The 18,177-nt window shown below is 45.7% G+C and overlaps 1 protein-coding gene across 1 annotated transcript in view; it reads left to right on the plus strand.

Moving 5' to 3' along the window:
- The window catches only part of LOC144136672 (uncharacterized), an 88,402-nt gene that overhangs the window by 52,821 nt on the left and 17,404 nt on the right, over positions 1-18,177 (plus strand). Inside the window, exons 2-4 of the mRNA XM_077669196.1 lie at positions 10,004-10,125; positions 10,692-10,926; positions 17,430-17,726. Of these exons, the coding sequence (XP_077525322.1) occupies positions 10,004-10,125; positions 10,692-10,926; positions 17,430-17,726 (654 nt within the window). The remainder of the gene's footprint in view (positions 1-10,003; positions 10,126-10,691; positions 10,927-17,429; positions 17,727-18,177) is intronic.

Genomic DNA, 18,177 nt, shown 5'->3' on the forward strand with positions numbered 1-18,177 from the left:
AGCTAGTTTTAAAAATTGTGACACTTAAAGCTTTTTAAATGCTCTAAAACTTCTTCAAATGAAACGTTTTGCGTGTACTGAACTCTTAAAAAGTTAAATGAAACAGTTTCGCACAATCCTTTCGAAATGTGGGTTGTTTTTTTTTTCTGCACATAGCTGCCATTGAGTTGCACATCGCTGATACGTGCAGGGTCCGTCAAAAGTTGCCAGGCCACAAAGTCTGCTTTTTAGTTTTATAATAGGACAGTTGCGACACGACCAAAACCCAAAATCTCTATAGAGGATAGGAGAAGTATCGTTCTCACCTCTGAGCACCTTGATAGCTTTATTGCTATCACAGGTGGCAGGGTATGCCGCTAAAAAACACTCCCTGTGGGCTGGGAACTTGTGAAGAACCCTGCACCATTTGATATTACGCTCTTGGCTGACGTCATTTGGAAATCCTGTAAATTATTTCTTAATTGCGACAGTACCATTTCTCCATTCACCGAAATATTTTTGCTTAAAATCCGTTGATTTTTATACTCTTCTTTATTAACTTTTATGACACGTAATTTTAATATCTATCTGCCTTAGTTGCTTTGTTTTCTTTAGCTTTGTGTCAACAAAAGAACTTTGATGTCTTGATTTTGAAAACATTTGATTCACTAAAGCATGTTTTCCTTAACTCGGCACCCTTTCACGGTGCGAGTCGGATCAACCTATTGGCTAATGACGCAATCGCGGCTTAACTAAAGAAAGTAAACAAAAAGTGATAAAATCAAAACAACAATAGGTGCAGTTTGTTACCTTAAGTCGCGTACGCTCGTTTGAGTACATAAGCACGAGCAGGTGAGCGTGAGCATGTCGTCAGAATTTACATTACATTACACAATATCATATTGCGTACCGCATTCCCATCATCATTCATACCAACATCGCGCAAGCCAGCTTGTCTTCAACCTTTTTACTTCCGCCGAACGAAAAAATAAAAACGAAACACTGCCTAAATACCAGCCGGCGCAAGAAACCCGAAAACCTCCCTGCACTCACGCCGACTTTGCGCGTCCATTTTTGCGCGTTATTAATCTTTTCCAGCCCGCACCGGGGTTTTCCGAATTGCCAGGGTTGAAAGAACTGCCGGCGAAAGACGAAATCAAAAGAGTATACTTTTTTTTCCCCGTAACGGCTTCAGCGGCATGCGGTCAATCCATTACTGAACGACGGTGCATGTCCAGAGTCGCGTGTTCCGATGGTTTCGCAGCGGCTCGGCGGCGGAATTTATGATCTGGCCACACTGTTTCTTTCTACGTTTTGTGGACGTGCTCCATCGTCTCTCTGCTCCCTCCTCTTTCAATTTTTTTTTTTGCACTTCAGTGCTGCTTCTGAGAAACATGCCGCCATAGCGCAGAATCAGTGAGGCCTATAAGTTGCAACGTTCTCGGAGCGGACTAGATTGGAGCACGTTTTGAGCCCCGAGTTATTTTTTACAAGAGGGCAAAGAACGAGAAACTTGCGTTTCGCAGGGCAGGTGAATCGCGTCTTGCTTACGCCTCTATGCTAGACGCTTCTGACTTTCTCTTGATTTACATCTCTAAGTTTTCAAGCCGCTTCGGGGGAAGAATTGAGCTGTTTCGTTTTAGGGAAGCTTTCGCACGATTAGAAGAAAGAAGAAAAAAAAACAGAGTACGAACAGTAAGTGGGTTGCTGCACCGCTGATCCAAAGCGAAGGGCAGGAGCAGCCTTAAGAGCTAGGCCGTGCTGACAAGCGAGGTGTAGCCTTTACATGGTTTACGCAAAAAAGCGTACAGGCGCTAAAAGACGAAGACAAGCACACTCAAGACAGGACAGCCGCCTGTCCTGTCTTGAGTGTGCTTGTCTTCGTCTTTTAGCGCCTGTACGCTATTTTGCGTAAACCATGTCAAGCTACAACCAACTAGCTCAAATGAAAGTCTTGCTGTAGCCTTTACCATGAAATGGCGTATTGAGTACCCTAATAAAAGCCTATTGTTCGGGGAAAAAAATAATTACAAACAGGGGAAGCTTAGGAAAGGAGGGACGGTTTCTATATTGCGTAGTGCTCGTTCACACGCATCGCTTTTTCAGTATTTTCTCACGTCTTCCAACGCCCAATTTTGTACGCACAGTTATAGGTTATAGGGGGCGAAACTTCAAGGAATTTTGACGCACGTCTCTGAATCACAGTGGCAATCAGAACGCTCTGTTGCATACAAAACTTGATATAACTTGAATAGACGGCCGTAATGGCGCTGCTACATGGATCCGCTTCGCAACAGACTGACAGACAGGCAAGGCCTGGCAAGGCATACTGGCATTCCCTTTGAATCGTGGTGGTGGCAGTCGCCACTTTGCCCAGTCAATTAAAGCAGTTGTTTTATTTTTTGCTTGATATCTGCTTTTTTGCGTTGAATTCTGTTGTGGTTCTTTCCCATTGTAATCAATTTTCAATGTTCTAAACTTCATTATTTTGACTTCTGTCACGATTCGTGCAATTTTTCATTGTGCTTTTTAAGCCATCAATAATCTACCGTTTTCTAGCTCGTCTCTACTGTTGATGAGTGAATTTTTATTTCACTGTTTCTTAAATCCAGAGCTTCCGGATGGCTCTTTCATATCTGAATGTAAAGCTTTACAGTTCACCATAACATTTTTAATGTTTTCTACTGTGCTGCCACACGCTACACAAATATAATTTCGATGTCCATGCTACATCTATATTCCCTACTTAAAAGGCAACCTGATCTAGTGCCACATTGCCTCTTTAAATTCTATACTGCGTTTCCTTCCGGATATCGCACTTTCCGGCTCTATATTGAGGCAATAATTCCCGCCTTCTCATTTTTAGTCTCCAGTCAGCAGTCTAGGCTGGCTTTCTTTTTGACATCTGCGGCAACTTCCTTTTCCACATTGTTGCCTGTGTAGCCTGTCGTAAGCTTTCTAGTCCTTGTCCTCAACCCAGTACTTTTGCTTAGTCCTTTTATTCCACTGGAAGACTTTGGCTGCCCATCTCTTTTCATTCATTTTTCTTAGTCCCTCCTCAAACAATGTTTTATTCTGTGCTTCCCTTGTAACAAAGGACGAGCGGCTAATATCCTCAAGGTTATCGGTACTGGCGCAACCTGTGGACAATGCAAGGAATCAAAAGGAACGGTACGTCATGCGATGTGCACCAGGCTGCACCGCCGGCGGGGGTACTAAGGGAAAATGCATCGGTTACTCGAGTGGTGTGTGGAGGTGGAGAGCGGAGGTGGGTTAAGAGGTGGGTGGATGGTGGGCTCCTCTCACTCTTTCACTGAGGCCTGAACTTCAGCATCACAAGATTCACGTCATTGGGTGGAGGGAGGCTGGAGGCGAAGCCATCTGGAAAGTGGAGGCTTCACATGCTATATCGAAGGAATCTAGCTTTTACAGCTCGCGCTGTAAAATTGGCTATCGGAACTTAGCCACAGACGACCTGGACCGGAATTAGGGTTAACCCTTTCACCGTGAAGCCATCCACGGGGCAATGAGAAGTCGTAACAAGTGAAGCGGGGCGCTTTCATTAGCGCTCATGAACGACCCTCCCAGTTTGGCAAATGTAAATGATACTGCAAGCTATGTGAATCGAGAAGGATACTCATGTAAGCTGAATAAACATGCTGTTTGGCGTGTTTTTTTTTATTTCTGGAGTGCTGTGTTCTTCTTTGGCTGCTTAATCACAGAACTGGGGGAGCTCACATGAAGGTGAGTTTTAACGCGATAGCGTTATCGGTTCCATTCAGCGGATAACCCTACGTCGTCGTCGGGGACGGTGGCGGCGCGAGGGAAATATCCCCAGAGAAGCAGCCTAGGTTCGTCACATAGGTGGCGGGCGCTACATCTAGGTCCCGTAACCTTGTGAATGCTTCACAGTCTGTCCACCGGATTGTCATAAAACTGCCCACAAGGCAGGTGGCAGCTAAGTTAATAATTAGTCCGGAGAGGTTACTCGGGAGGAGCGACCTGGGTCTCACAAGCCACATCAGTGGCAGCACCTGCCATCGCAGGGCCGCGGCGTATCGCTTAACTGCTGCAACACTGCGCAAGTAGTCTTATGAGGACTCCCACCGATCTATGAACGATAAGTAGAGAATGACCGATTCCGCATATATGGGCACGGAACTATTAACGCTATCGCACCATACACGTAAAATGGAGCTGCAGGGTCCCCTCCTGTCTTTTATTAGCTATTCAACTATGCGCTCATTGTTTGCACTGTCGTTTTCTTACCAAGCAGTGTCTGCGTTACGCAAGGAGCTATTTTTGCATGCAGGTCACCACGCGGCCACCCCTGTGCTTTACATTTCAAAACATTTTTTTTCAGGCGAGTCGGAATCTGCATGAGTGCATATATCTCACATTTAGTTTTCCCATTTCGTCTTCATCCTTCCTTGCATCTTCATTCGTGACTCTTTTATGTGTTTCCGGGCTGCGGACGTTTATTTAATATTATGTGAGTCATGAAGCACGTCCTCGTGGCTCCGAAGAGCGTAGTTATAAGTAATTGTCGTCGCTTTGTTTTGTGGATTACGTATATTACTGAAGGTATATTGTGTACGCTAATTTGTTGCACACATAACGAAGGTTCCTGGATATTTCTTCTCCACGCTATACTTTTGACAACTGTTCTTCCGTGGTCAGAGTTTCTTATGAAATGCCCACGAAAAAAGCGAACAAATAAGCAGAAAAACCAACGGCGCGTTGACTGGCGTTCTGCGCTTTAAACATAAAACTGAAGATGTATACAAAGCCTAGAAGAGAACGAAGAAAAGCCATCTTAAGAAAAAAGATGGGAAGTACGTGTGGGATAGTAGCGTTAGAACTAGTTGAACCACAGCGTCGCAATGTTAAAAATTAATTCCCCTTCCTCAATTTCTCACAAGAAGCACTCCTCGGCAACGCAGGGCCAACGTAAGGCCAACATTGGTTCTAATTTGCGATGAGAGGTGCGGCCGTGGCGCTTGGAAACATTTCAGTCTCGGAGGGAAAAAGGCAGTGGCAGGCTGTCGGGTGCAGTCTCGCAAAGAATGCGGTCGGTCCGCAAAAGTTGTGCAGACAGGGGAAGTATCTTCCCATTGCGAGAGATGCAAGAGGGAATCGGGATGGCCATGCGCTGGCTTTCGCGTCCGCGTTCCTAGCACTATGACCTCGCGCATGCGCACCGCCGTCAAAGCGCGCATAGCTCCCCCTCACGTCCCGCATTTTCCCCAACCAATCTCAGCCTTCCCTCTCTCTCCCGGGCAGACGTTGTACCGCAGTCGCATTCCTCCACACCGAAGGTTGCTTTTGCCGTCGAGCGCTGTCTGCCGGGCCGCGTTGAATCAAAGATGCATAACCCTTGCTTCGTTGGGGCATGCTTGTATCCCACAATCCCTGTTTTTCTCTTCCATTAAACGTGGTTCCTTTGGGGTAAGGGCGTATGCGTGCCTGTGTGTGCCTTTCATTTTGCCGTTGAAATGGCATTGCTCTTATCTTGCAATCTGTATAAAACAGGTAATGACTTAGCTTTGAAACAATAATGGCACCGTCTTCCTAAGGCGTTCTTGAGTGCGGCTATACTTGAATGCAGTGAAAAGGCCAAGTTTATAAATCTTGTTTTTTTCGCTTGTTCGAACTCGGCAACTACAAACCTTGAATCATTCTTTGATGAAAGCATGGGTTGCACAAATTCTCCGACTGCGCACGGGAATGCTGTACACGTTCAGAACGGTTACCAGAGACGGGTGGTGCGCATATTTAAAGAAAAAATGTTAAAGCTGAAAAAAAAACAGCCAACTCCAGTTCCAGCCACCGAAGATAACCTTGTGACCTGCATGCCAGTAAGTGCACCAACGCGGTGGCTCATTGGGTAGGACGCACGACTGCTGATCCCTAGGACGCGGGTTCGATCCCGTCTTGGGTGGCCTCGTTTCGAAGGATGCGAAATGCAAGGAGTCTGTGTGCTATGCGATGTAGTGCCCGTTAAAGAACCAAAGGTGGTCGAAATGAACCCGGAGCCCTCCACTACGGCGTCCCTCATAGCTCATGTCGTTTTGGAACGTTAAATTCGATATACCATACCATACCATACCATACCATACCATACTCTACCATACTATTCCATACCATACTATACCATACCATATCATATCATACCATACCGTACCATATCTACCGTACCGCACCGCACCGCACCGCACCGTATCGTGCCGTATCGTGCCGTATCGTGCTGTATCGTGCCGTATCGTGCCGTATCGTTCAGTACCGTACCGTACGCATAAGCAGATTGGAAGAGAACCTATATACGGGTAGGTATCAAACAGCCTAGGTGTCAGCTGCTTTTGTTTTCAAGAACTTTGAACGAAACGCTATGCGGGACTGCGTGGCCTTTCTTTAGACTTCTTCTTGTATGCAGTGCTGCGATCCTATCTGTTCACAACTGTACAAGAAAAAATCTGCCAAAACTCAAAGTAGTTCCTACCCACAGTTTGCTACAAAATAAGAATATCCTGTCGCCGCGGTGGCTCAGTGGTTATGGTGTTCGGCTGCTGACCTGAAACGCGTTTTTTCGATCCCCTCCGCACCCGACCGCGGCGGCTGCGTTTTTATGGAGGAAAAACGCTAAGGCGCCCGTGTGCTGTGCGATGTCAGTGCACGTTAAAGATCCCCAGGTGGTCCAAATTATTCCGGAGCCCTCCACTACGGCATCTCTCTCTTCCTTTCTTCTTTCACTCCCTCCTTTATCCCTTCCCTTACCGCGCGGTTCAGGTGTCCAACGATATATGAGACAGATACTGCGCCATTTCCTTTCCCCCAAAACCAATTATTATTATTATTATTATCCCGTCCGCGGCGGTCGCATTTCGATGGAGGAGAAATGCTAGAGGTCCGTGTGCTGTGCGATGTGAGCGCACATTAAAGAACCCCACGTGGTCCGAATAATCCGGAGACTTTCCACTACAACGTCCCTCATAGCCTGAGTCGCTTTCATATAGATGTGGGGAAGATCAGGAATGCGGGACAGCTGATTCCGTAAAGCACTGGAAATTATGAAAAGAAAATAGTTCTAAATGTAATCAATATTTTCAAGTTAACATACGCGCATCTGATCGGTGACAAAGTTTTGTTTTGCCCTGTATTCTGCTAACGCTATAATATGCACGTGGTTGTGGATTCATTCATATGCATTCTCGGCTCTAAGAGATATTCAAGCCCACTGCCATAGAGTGGGCCGGAAATGCAATGTTCTTTGACGACCGCAGAAGGCAGTTCGGTGTAAAGTTAGCTCGGCCATTCCGCACTTCAGTAGACAGCAGGGGATATTTGAGAACAATCGGTTCCTTCAGACGATTGAGGAAGGGCCTCGGCCTGTGATCTCAATAACAATACAAAATTTGCCTTCATATTGAAGTGGCTCTCCTGGTATCTCCAAACATGTTCGAACATTTACCGACGATCGTTCACAAATTTCGAGCTCAATAGCAATTAGTCTTTAAAGCTTTTTCTTTCTTTTCACTGGCATGCGCAGAAGTAACACCTGATGAAAAAGTGTTAAATATTTAATAATGTTTCCTCGATTTCCGTAAGAAAAAAGTAAATCATCTTGCATCTGAAAAACAACACATTATGCACTTTTCCAGCAAGTTCATGCATCAGTCTACATTTCGTCAGCTCTATCACACGGCGGCTAATATCTTGGCGATATCTCACGTTCGAAAGTTCATGGCCTTCATAGGCGTCGTATGATCCCGTGGTGCTCGCCAAAATGCACAAAATTTCACTTTTTCTTGACTTTGCACAATCTCTATTCCCGTAGCCGGCGATGACATAATATGAAGCGTTGAAAGTAGCATAAAATATGAAGCAGCCATAAGGGCGGCCGAATTCTCTGAAGAGCACCGTTGCCGAAAACTGATCTGCTTTGCCTTCCACAAAGGGAGCTGACAGTCGGGTTTGCAGAATCAAGCCAGTGTCTTCGCAGAAATCGCGCGAACTGCGCGTTAAAGCGGCAAAACATGAAGGCGTGAACTCTGCTTTTCTATCCACTAGCGCCCGTCTGCCACAATAGCTAACAGAAGCAACAGCAAATAGTAATCAAGCCTTAACAGCTGCTCCCCGGTCGCAGGTTCGCAGATGTAGAAAAAGAAAACGCATAAGGTAAATTTTTTTGCTATTCAGTATCGTTTTTCTAACCTTTTTCAAATATAATAAACGCAGAGCCACTTCTGAGCTGAGGCAAGCGGGGAGATAGCAGCTAGGCTGGGCCACTTTTTACTATTTGTGTTTTACTAAGAAATATTCGGCTAAGTACATGCCCTCCTCCCCGTCCTCGCGTGATAAGTATATGTGTGTATTGTTTTCACGGAGAAAGAAAAAAAAACAGATAGCTTAGTAAGTAGCGTCATTTTTATTTTTATCTTGCACATTTTCTTTTACTCGTCGTCTTGTTTTTTTTTTTCATTTTGTGAACTCGCTGCTTTCTTCACTGGATGCGTCTGTGCCAGCATTGTTCCGTGTCCACGTATGTACCTATAGACGTATACGCCGCCAAAAGCCACGCTCTTGGTTTTCGGAGCGGTGTAAATTATTTCGCGGGACAAAGGTTCCATGCCTGTTGTTGGTGTAAGAGCTCACCGCTTATAATTCTGGTCTTTGGGAGCGGCAGCAAAAAAAGCAACGCTCATTGCCTTTTTCATTAGTTTTTTTCTTTTTTTTTTTGTACGATAACTTCTCTCTCGACTAGCGTGTGCAGCGGAAGAGGTTAATAAAAAGTTCACAGTTACAATGAGAAATCAAAAGGAGAAAAAACAACGTTTACAACAATGAAATCATCAGAACACAATCTAAACCGTTCTAAACGCTCATATAATCGCTCTGAAAAGTTTTACGCATTGCTGACATATTTCTACACCCAGACGACCGTCGTTCCCGCCAACCTACGCCCAGTTTCTGCTGGTAATGGGTTCACGAAAAAGCCCGTTGCGTTAAAGTGGCCCCGCTGCCACTGCGTTGATGTTTTTGGTCGTTTTTTTTTTCTTTCTTTCTGCATACCTTTCAGACAGAGGTTTTCCGGATGACGGGGATTTTATTGCATCCGCATGCCATGGTTTGAGGCCAGAAGCTGGCAATTCGGTGGCAAGTAACCAACAGAATTCTCTAATTCAAGTAGCTGAACTGCGGGAATAATTCTCTTGACGTCACGGTTTCCAAGAGCAACGTTTTTATCTTCATGTACATGGAATGCATCTTACTGCAGTGAGACTCTGTCTCTACTCTGTTCGACAAAAAAAAAGTTAATGGAGCTATGCGGTAGATGACTTGTCGACAGTTGGTTAGGAAAAGAATTCATTAATTTGTCCGTCACATCAAGTCAGTTTGATGTTCATCCAAGCCCGTATGCTATGCAGCGGTCGAGTGGCTATCTAATTTGGCGCCTGATAAGCCACACATGCCACCACTTCCTTAACCTGTGTAGTTTTAGCGAAGTAGAAGCGCACTAATTTCTTCGGTACGTTGCGACAGCATTGCTTATACATCGCAGCTTTACTGATGCAATTGCAGATAGATGGCAGCAGCTTTGTGATGACTGTAGCCCCGTTCCAACGGGGCAGTAAATGTGATAATGATGAAATTATAGGGCGCAAGGCCAGCTTTCGCCAAAGAGCGCAATGGCACAAGTTATTTGCGTCTGCACAAGGTGGGGTCAGAGACCTATTTCCCAAGCATTCCACCCGAGATAGATAAGCCAAGCACCGAACCAAGAGAAAGCTTGCACCCTTTTTATCACAGATAGGCACTCGGCGGCACTGGGGATTGATCGAACATGTGAGACGGATGCTTTAAACCCTAAACCGCCGCTGCGGTGTGCAGTAATAACGTGTTTTGCGCAAAAAATGTGAGGCACTGAAACTGTAACACATTATTTTCTTCCTGCGCTTGTCGACCGCGAAATGTGCTAATCCACAGGCAAGGCTTATGGTTTGCCGTCTGCTTTGTATGTGCGCAGAGGAAGCTGTGTCCCTGACCGAAGGAGAAGCCGAAGCCAAGAAGAAGGCGGACAGCGTCGAGGCTTTGGCCACCATAAAGTGCCTCTCTCGAAGGGCCTCAGCTGCTCTCCAGGAGGAGCAGGTAGGGCACAAAAGCACGATTGAGATGAACAGTACACACGTGGTATTAGTTCGGCATTGATGTTTAAGTTCTTCTTATTTGGCGATTGACTGTCTGCGCGTGTTTTAATTAAATCAAAATTGATGAGACTGCCAATGTAATCACAGCAGCAAAAAAATCCATAATTAGGGGGTGTGCAACGATTCTTTTGTTGTTTTTTGTCTAAAAGTATGTCGTTTTCGTCTTAACATTATTGTTTTTTTACTGATTGACTAATTTAGGATACCTTAAAGACTCTTGCGCTCATCTTTGAGTAAGAGAGGTAAAACAGCCAAAAAGTACCAATGGAGTCAAATTCAAAACAACAATGATGAAGCACGCAGAGGACAAAAATGCAACGTTATGCGGTATAGTGTGCATGCAAGCACTCGCAAAGGGTTTTTGACAACATAATCAAGAAATCTCTCCGCACGGAGTCAACCCAGAAAAAGCTACTCAGTGGCGTTCCGTGCATGAACGCATATAAGGCAAGTGGTGTGTTGTATTCATCCCCAACCTATTTGGATCTGCTTTCTCTCTCCGCGCAGGTAAACGGCAGTCAACAGAGGGTCAAGTCCCACGACAAAGGAGGGGGCAGTCCAGAAGAGGCTCAAGAAGAAGCGAGCCAGGCCAAAAGCAACAACGTCATCGAGGAAGCTGTTTGGAGAGAGTGTGATCTGCGCCTCAGCGAAAGCTGCAGTCCGTCTGCCGTGGAGCCTTGCCAATCCCTACGATCGTGTGCCAGCTCTTCGCCCTCAACCCCTGCGCATACGATGGCTGCAGGTGAGACGCTCAGCTTGGCACCTATTTTTAAAACGAATCACGTGTCCTTCGTCTTGTGCTGGTTTATGATTCTCAAGTCGTTCATCCATCAAAAATTCACATAGTACACGAAAAACTGTTTATCGCATGTACTTACGTGAGGACGTATGCTTTCGTATAATTTACTGGGCATTGAATGTGCAGAAAACAGTGGCAAGCTGAATACAGGGCCATAGTGTGGCAGGCAAACCAGTTTGACTGGCCGTAAGGTACTGTATATTAAAGGGTGATTCAAGCGTTTATATGGCGACGTAATCGCCGAATAAAGTCGTTGCAGAGTTCAGGCATGACGACGTCATCTACGGCGGCGACACAGTTCTGGCGCACAAACGCTGGCTGGAATTTAATTTTAAAAAAAGCAACGCCACCGAAATCAAAGGCGGCGGAGCGTTGTTTTGCGGCATCCGACGGCGCATGGCAGGGCATGCCGAAGGCAGCGGCAGTCCGAAATTTCAACATTCGTTACCTCATTATAAGCGTCTCCAGAATGCTCCAGCGCTATGCGTAAAAGCTTAAACATTGTGGCAACATTCATCGCCGAATACATCACTATTTTGGAGGCTACCGCAAGAGAACTTGGCCTATTTAACCTACAGGTGTCATAAATTCGAATCCTTGCATTTTCTCGAATTCTCAAAAAATGGTTCAGATCGCTGGTGACTAAAAACCATACATCGATTGGTCATGTCTCAAGTTTGGTGGCTTTAAGTTTATGAACGCCTGGTTTAAAAACACTGGCTTCAGGAGCCCCTGCGACTAGCGATAGCAAGATCATAAAATATTGGGTAAATGAATAGTAGCTAGAGGTACTCGGATGAATATATTTTTAAATACTTAAAAGGCCTTACAAACAAAGAACGGAAAGTGGTAGTAGCTAATGATGAACGCATTTCTCATGCATTTCTTGAATAGAAAATTATGATAGTCTACACAGCTTTCCTACGTAAAGCTCGACAACGGAGAGAAACAGGTCGCAACACTATCAAACCAATCACTGTATGCTTGTATAACCCCTTTCCGTAACGGTCAATCTGCGCTCGGTAGGTGCACACTAAAATCTAAAATTTTTTTCTGCGTAACAGATTCTGTCTCTGAACTTGCGTAAAACCTGTCTACTCACGAAACGTGCATAACATTACCGCTTATACCAGCCACAAAAAGAAATATTACTTCAGCTTTTCTTTATTTATTAAGCCTGCTCCCTTAGCTTTTGTGTCAGGCTGAACACGGTTGACCACTTTCCAGCCCGTTACGGAATTGCTCGATGGAAGAGTATTCCCGAACGCAGTGATTATTCCCCACGCGTATGCGGAGCTCCACTGCCATCCCCGAACATGCAGCCCGAGCCCGACTTCCCGTCTTCTTTTTCTCCAATCCGAATCGAGCTCGTTCTATAATCGCGTTACACTGAACGCAGCTCTGCCGAACACTCTAGCGCTCTCTTTCAATTTGTTTGCTTTCTAATCGGCCGCTCTGATCTCCCCAAGCGACGTGACACTGAACGCTCCCGTCCCTTTGCCAGGAAAAGCGCACGACTATTTTGATCGCGGCTGGTCTTTACTCTGTGATGGCTTTCTTTCTCTGAAATGGCTTTTGTCGGGGGGCCGGGGAGATCGGAAGAGGAAAGTAAGGTTGACCTTTGTGCGGCAGCGCGCACTGAACGGCGTGCAGCTACAGCTATTCGATGTCTCCGTCGTCCCCGTACATTTTCCGTGAATATCGTTTGAACAATGCGTTTGGTGTTCCGTTATTCCATTCCGACTTGCCGTTCGAAGAATGTATCTTTCTCCGCGGACCCCGTTTCAACAACCAGACCACCCGCTGCGAACGTCCCATTCGTCTATAATTGATGAGGCTTATAAAGACAGGGGCCGGGCGTAGTCTGACTGCGACGTACTTCTTGTTGAGATTTCCTGGTTGAGTTTATACAAGATCAGGGCTTTTTTTTTTTTAATGGCCTCTCACTGAAAAGGGCACTTTCGTAAGGCCATTATGCCGCGGTGCTGTAACTATAATTTTAATCAGGTTATAGCTGGGCTCTTACGTGATGATCGAGTGAAACATCGTTACTTCAATACAAGATCTAACCTCTGAGTGGCAGAGCTTCGGGCAACGCCGTACTGTCTTTTCCGTGCCGCTTTTCTTCAACAGTGCGTGCAGGCTACTGTTTAGTTACAACACATGACACACTTTCGCTGCAGCCCTGAGTTAGGTCAAATGACCTCAATAAATGGAGTGATGAAAGCACAAAGAAGTGACGACTTCTGGACGCGTACAAGTATGTGTGAACTGTGCGACAGTTGGGCAAGGAAACTGTACGCTATCGTTCGTTGGGAGGTCACCTCTAAACCGTTAACCATAAACTGGTGAAGGTCACGGAGCTCCTAGTGGTGCCGTACAGCCACTTGGTGCAGTGGGGTTCACTTACGGCGTTCAATTACCAACCCCATCCACCAACCCGCTCCCCCAATCGACCCTCGTGGCCATTTTGCAAGCACTGGATGCATGCATGCTATAGCACTGAGGGCACTATTGCTCTATTTCGTATTCCGTTCCGCGTCGACGCTGCTTAGCGTCATCTACACACTTCGATGCACTCGCATCTATCGCATTACTAATTATCGGTCGGTGGTTGGACGTGCGCACACTTCTCGGCGGCATCGCCGGCTCGTCGATTCGGTCAGTGCGAGACGACTTTTCGCTTTTTTGCGAGCACGTAGCAAGAGTTACGTGACCGTCAAAAAGTAGGTTAACGTTATACCTGCAGCCGTTACAATGTTACAGATGTTGCAGACTTGCAGACTTAACAAAAATATTATTTAATTGTCAGCAACTTTTTTTTTACGTTTCCGCTTCGTGTTCCATTCTGTCTTGTGCTTATCGTGAACCTAACCCAGTCGAAAAAAAAAGAAACGACTTAATCGTGTCAAAAATACGACAAAAGGTTTAGCAGTTTTGTCGCAGCTACAAGTTTTTTGTTGCTTTTTAATAGTTTTTTGTAGTAATATACTTTTTTCTGCAGTACTTTTCTATAGTCTATAGTACTTATCTGTAGTATTAACTACACAAAATTCTGTTGTCACTACAAAAATTTTTGTTGTTACTACAAGTTCTTGGTCAAAATATTGCAGAAATTTTTTTTTTTGTGGTGGCAGGAACTTTCTTTAATGGAAAAGAAACGACTGTTTGAGCTTGAAGTTTATTTATGGCTCCCTGCGCTCCACATGGGACTGTACACGACGCAGTCGAGTTTTATTTTTTTTACCTCGCGCGGCTATTTAATTTTCGTTTAAATCTCAACACAAAAACGTTGCTGCATTTTGTCCGGATCGAAATGCTGCAAACGGATATCCGCTACCTGTGACCTGCCACTAAAAAGCTTACCGAGCTTCTTATCCGCTTAACTACAGACTCTGGTACCAATGTGTGAATGTAGGCTAAGGCACAATTTTTCCTCCATTTGTGGAGGAAAAATTGGGCACTTCGGGCTTTTAAAAGTGTACGTAATGCCTGTCGAGCCGGTGTATGCTTAAAATTAATTTGTGTGGACATCGATCGATAAGTTTTGTGCAGGTCTCTTAGACACGGATAGTGGAAAGCTTGCCCTCGCTCTCACCTCCCCCTGAACCGTGAACAATGCACTGCATTTAGAGAGAGCAGTTCTTTGCGACATTTTTTTTTTGTTTGTTTCAGCTCTTAATAGAGGCAAGGGGCGAGCTGAGGGCTTGTAAAATAGGGAGCCACTCATGGACGGAACACGTCAGCACGTGATCGCATTGCGGTCAGCTTCATCAGTGTGGGCGCTGCATGTTTTGCTTCGGTCATGTGACACTTTACTTCAGTGACGTGTTAACTCCTTACACTGACTGGAACGCATGGACGTTAGCTTGAAGACCCATTACTTCCCCGCCATATTTAGCAATACAGTTGGCCTTCGTCCTGCGTCTGCGCGGACTCTATGTACATAGCGCTGAGCGAGTCTACGCTGTCTAAGTCGGGGAAGGCGTGTTACTAAGCATACATTATTAAACATTCCATGCATTTAGGATTAGGGCTGCTCTTCACTGGAGGAAATTATAATCACTGGTGTCGAGCGGAAAGCGGGTTTGCTTCGACAACGGGTATGTGTTTATCTTCTCGGCGCAATTATGGTCGTATCATTTGGGCAACAAAAATTTGAAATGCGTGGTTTCCGATATTTGATCGTGAAAAAATGGGGACTTCTATTGAGCGTTTGCAGTGCCAGACAGGCGAAACGCCGTTGCATCCTCTGTTTTACACCCAGCTGAACTACTCATGACTTAGATAACATAAGAATTGTAGGAATCATCAACCGACGAGTAGATAGCATGCCAGTAGTAGTTCGGACCTTCGCCGACTGCTCTTTGTGGGTCCTTCAGAACAGTTATGTGGTTGATCTGTGTTTCAGGCGCCGTCAGAACACTTCCATTTATGCGAAAATACTCACAAGTACAGCCTTTTCTAAAATCTTGAAGCCCAAAGACAACTGTGAGCGTAACAGAAAAAGTTGAACTTGCTGAATGTTTTTAAAGCCTTTTAAGCCTTTTAATATACTCTTTTCAAAAATTATAGTTCAGTGAAGAGGAGGCTAAATCTCAGTTTTGATCCTGCCCATATCGATGGAGGCGAAATGCTGGAGGCCCTTGTGCCCCATAAAGCCATAAATCTTAATTTATAACAGGCGCATTCCAGTGTCGTACGCCAGGCTATGTAGTGAAACAAGTGACAAGCATCAAGCAAAAGGAAATGTATACAAGTGCTGCTCTTTTTTCAAGGTAGGCCAGCCAGTTATAAGGACTATCTACATTGAATTTTCTTTATGATATAAGCTTCTCACACAGGACTACATCAGTGGGAAAAAGGGGAAATAATATTTAGAGGTGCATCGGGTAGAGGAAGTTATGGAAGGGCCCCTTCACTTTGCAAAATACCCAAGACCCGTTTTTCTCCCAACAAAGCTTGTGTTCAGAGGTGGGTAGCCACAGTGCACAGCGCACGCTTAAAGGGGCTCAGGCGGCAGAGATTATCTCGGCAGCGCTGCATAAGATAGACGGTAGTATCTTACTACCAATCGACAAGAATGTCTTTTTTCATGCACAGTCACATTCTGCCTATCTATTTTCTTGCCCAGCCTAGCGTCATGTGTCGTTATACCATTCTTAACTATTTATTGCCGGTCGCTTTGACTGCTGCGATTTCCTAATCGCCCCGCGCATGCTTTTGCTCGCCAACATTCCCGAAATGGCGGCCATATTGACTCTTGCTGGGCCTTCGTCTCTGTCCCTTCCTCTTGCGGGAGGTGGGTGCTATGTTTTGAACCATGCCGAAGAGCCTCGCCAATTCGCATATTGCGACTCGCATGCCAATCGGACCCGGTGCGCTGCTGCGTTTGGAAGAAGTATAGGGAAACACAGAAGTACAATATAGAGTTATAGTACTGCCTAGTACACAGCACAGAGCCTTTATGATACAAAAATTTTTAGACATTCTGTAGACTGTCCACAGAATTCTGTCTATAAAGTCTATAGACTCTCTATAGACAAACCCTAGAGAACAGTCTATAGGCAATACAAATCCTATAGACAGCCTATAAACGATCTATAGATTTATGGCCATACACTTTTAGCAGACTTTTGTCTATAGACAGCTTATAGACTATGAATAGACAAAAATAAATATCTATAGGAAGCCAATGGAGTCTATAAAAAGCCTATAGTCTATAGATATAAAAGTAGTCTATAGACTACTATTGTACCAGGGCACACGTCCTTGCAGCTAAGTGGTGCTGCAAACATTTGACTACCACTGCTCTTTCATGTGCTTTCTGTTCAGCCCAGGAGGTGCGTATGTTGTCCTTACTCCCCTCTCTTTTCCACTACTTTTTTGTCCCATTTTGCTGTGCAGCGAAGCCACGTGTCCTGGTTAAACCTTAAACCGTTTTTTTCTTCCATATTCTCACTACTTAACGGCGCGGTAGAAGTCAGTTTTGTGTTCTCCGCAAGTAATGGCGGAAATTTCTGGGTTATTTCTCGGTATCGTTAACGAAGTTACTCTGCTCATATCGATAACAAAGAGCCCGCGTAGTTAACATTACTAGAATAACACTGTAAATCGCAAACAGTATGAGCCATGGTCTGGGCAAAGACTTTCATTCTATTTGTGCACCGAATCCATCTTAACATTGCGCGATTGCACATAACCTACCCTGTACTTACACTAAGCAGTTTCGGAAGCAGTGACGAAAGCAAATGCGAAAGCAAAATATTAAGGAAGGAGCCGCTCAACGATGAAACCGTAGATCGCAGATGATCGCTTCCGTTCTGTTTTCCCGAGTTGTTAATGTCTCTGGCAATACGAAACAACTTTTTCTCCTCCCCGGAGCGTAACTTAATGAAGCTGTCGCGTTCATTTTTTTCCTTGGCACTTTTTCTCCCCTCTTTTAGAAGCCGCCCCCAAGACCAAGCACGCCGTGCCGAGTTACGCCGTTGTAGCTCGCGAGGGCGACGAGCTGCAGCTGTCGTGTGGATCGGCGGGCGCCGACAGCTGGGTCTTCTTCAGCGGGAACCCCAGCCGAACGGCGCCCGGAACACCCCGAGGGACGCCTCCTCCGGTGCCGGCGGTGCGGGGCCGACTGCTGCGCTTCGGCCGCGTGCGTAGACAGCACTCGCGCCGCTACACGTGCCGCTTCAAGTCTGCACGTGGTCATCACGTCCTCGTCGACGTTCACCTCGTTGTCCAGTGTGAGTCTCATTCGGAAGGTTTAGTTGAGCAGTCCACGACTCGGATGGGACAAACGAGTGTATTCTACCTAAGAATATCAAATGCAGTCGGGCGCCCCGCCCTGACAGCTTCAGAACCGTAAGCCACAGTGTGCACAGTCTGACGTGACACAACACATGTGTGTGATTGGTAAGCTGTTGGGTTTAACCTCCCGAAGCGGCACATGGCCTATGAGGGATGCCTTGTGGAGGTCTGCGGATTAATATGGACCACCTAGGGCTTCTTAACGTGCGCTGGCATCGCACAGTACACGGGTGTTTTTGTGTTCCACCTCCATCGAAATACGGGCGCCGCGGCCGTGACCGATCCTGTGACTTAGACGACACATGTATGCCGTAATTACATATTGTATGTCTAATTATGCAATAGACTATTTTTGTACTAAGATATTTTAATATGGCGCGAAGATGG

Source organism: Amblyomma americanum, chromosome 6 (assembly GCF_052857255.1).
Source record: "Amblyomma americanum isolate KBUSLIRL-KWMA chromosome 6, ASM5285725v1, whole genome shotgun sequence".
Taxonomy (NCBI): domain Eukaryota; kingdom Metazoa; phylum Arthropoda; class Arachnida; order Ixodida; family Ixodidae; genus Amblyomma; species Amblyomma americanum.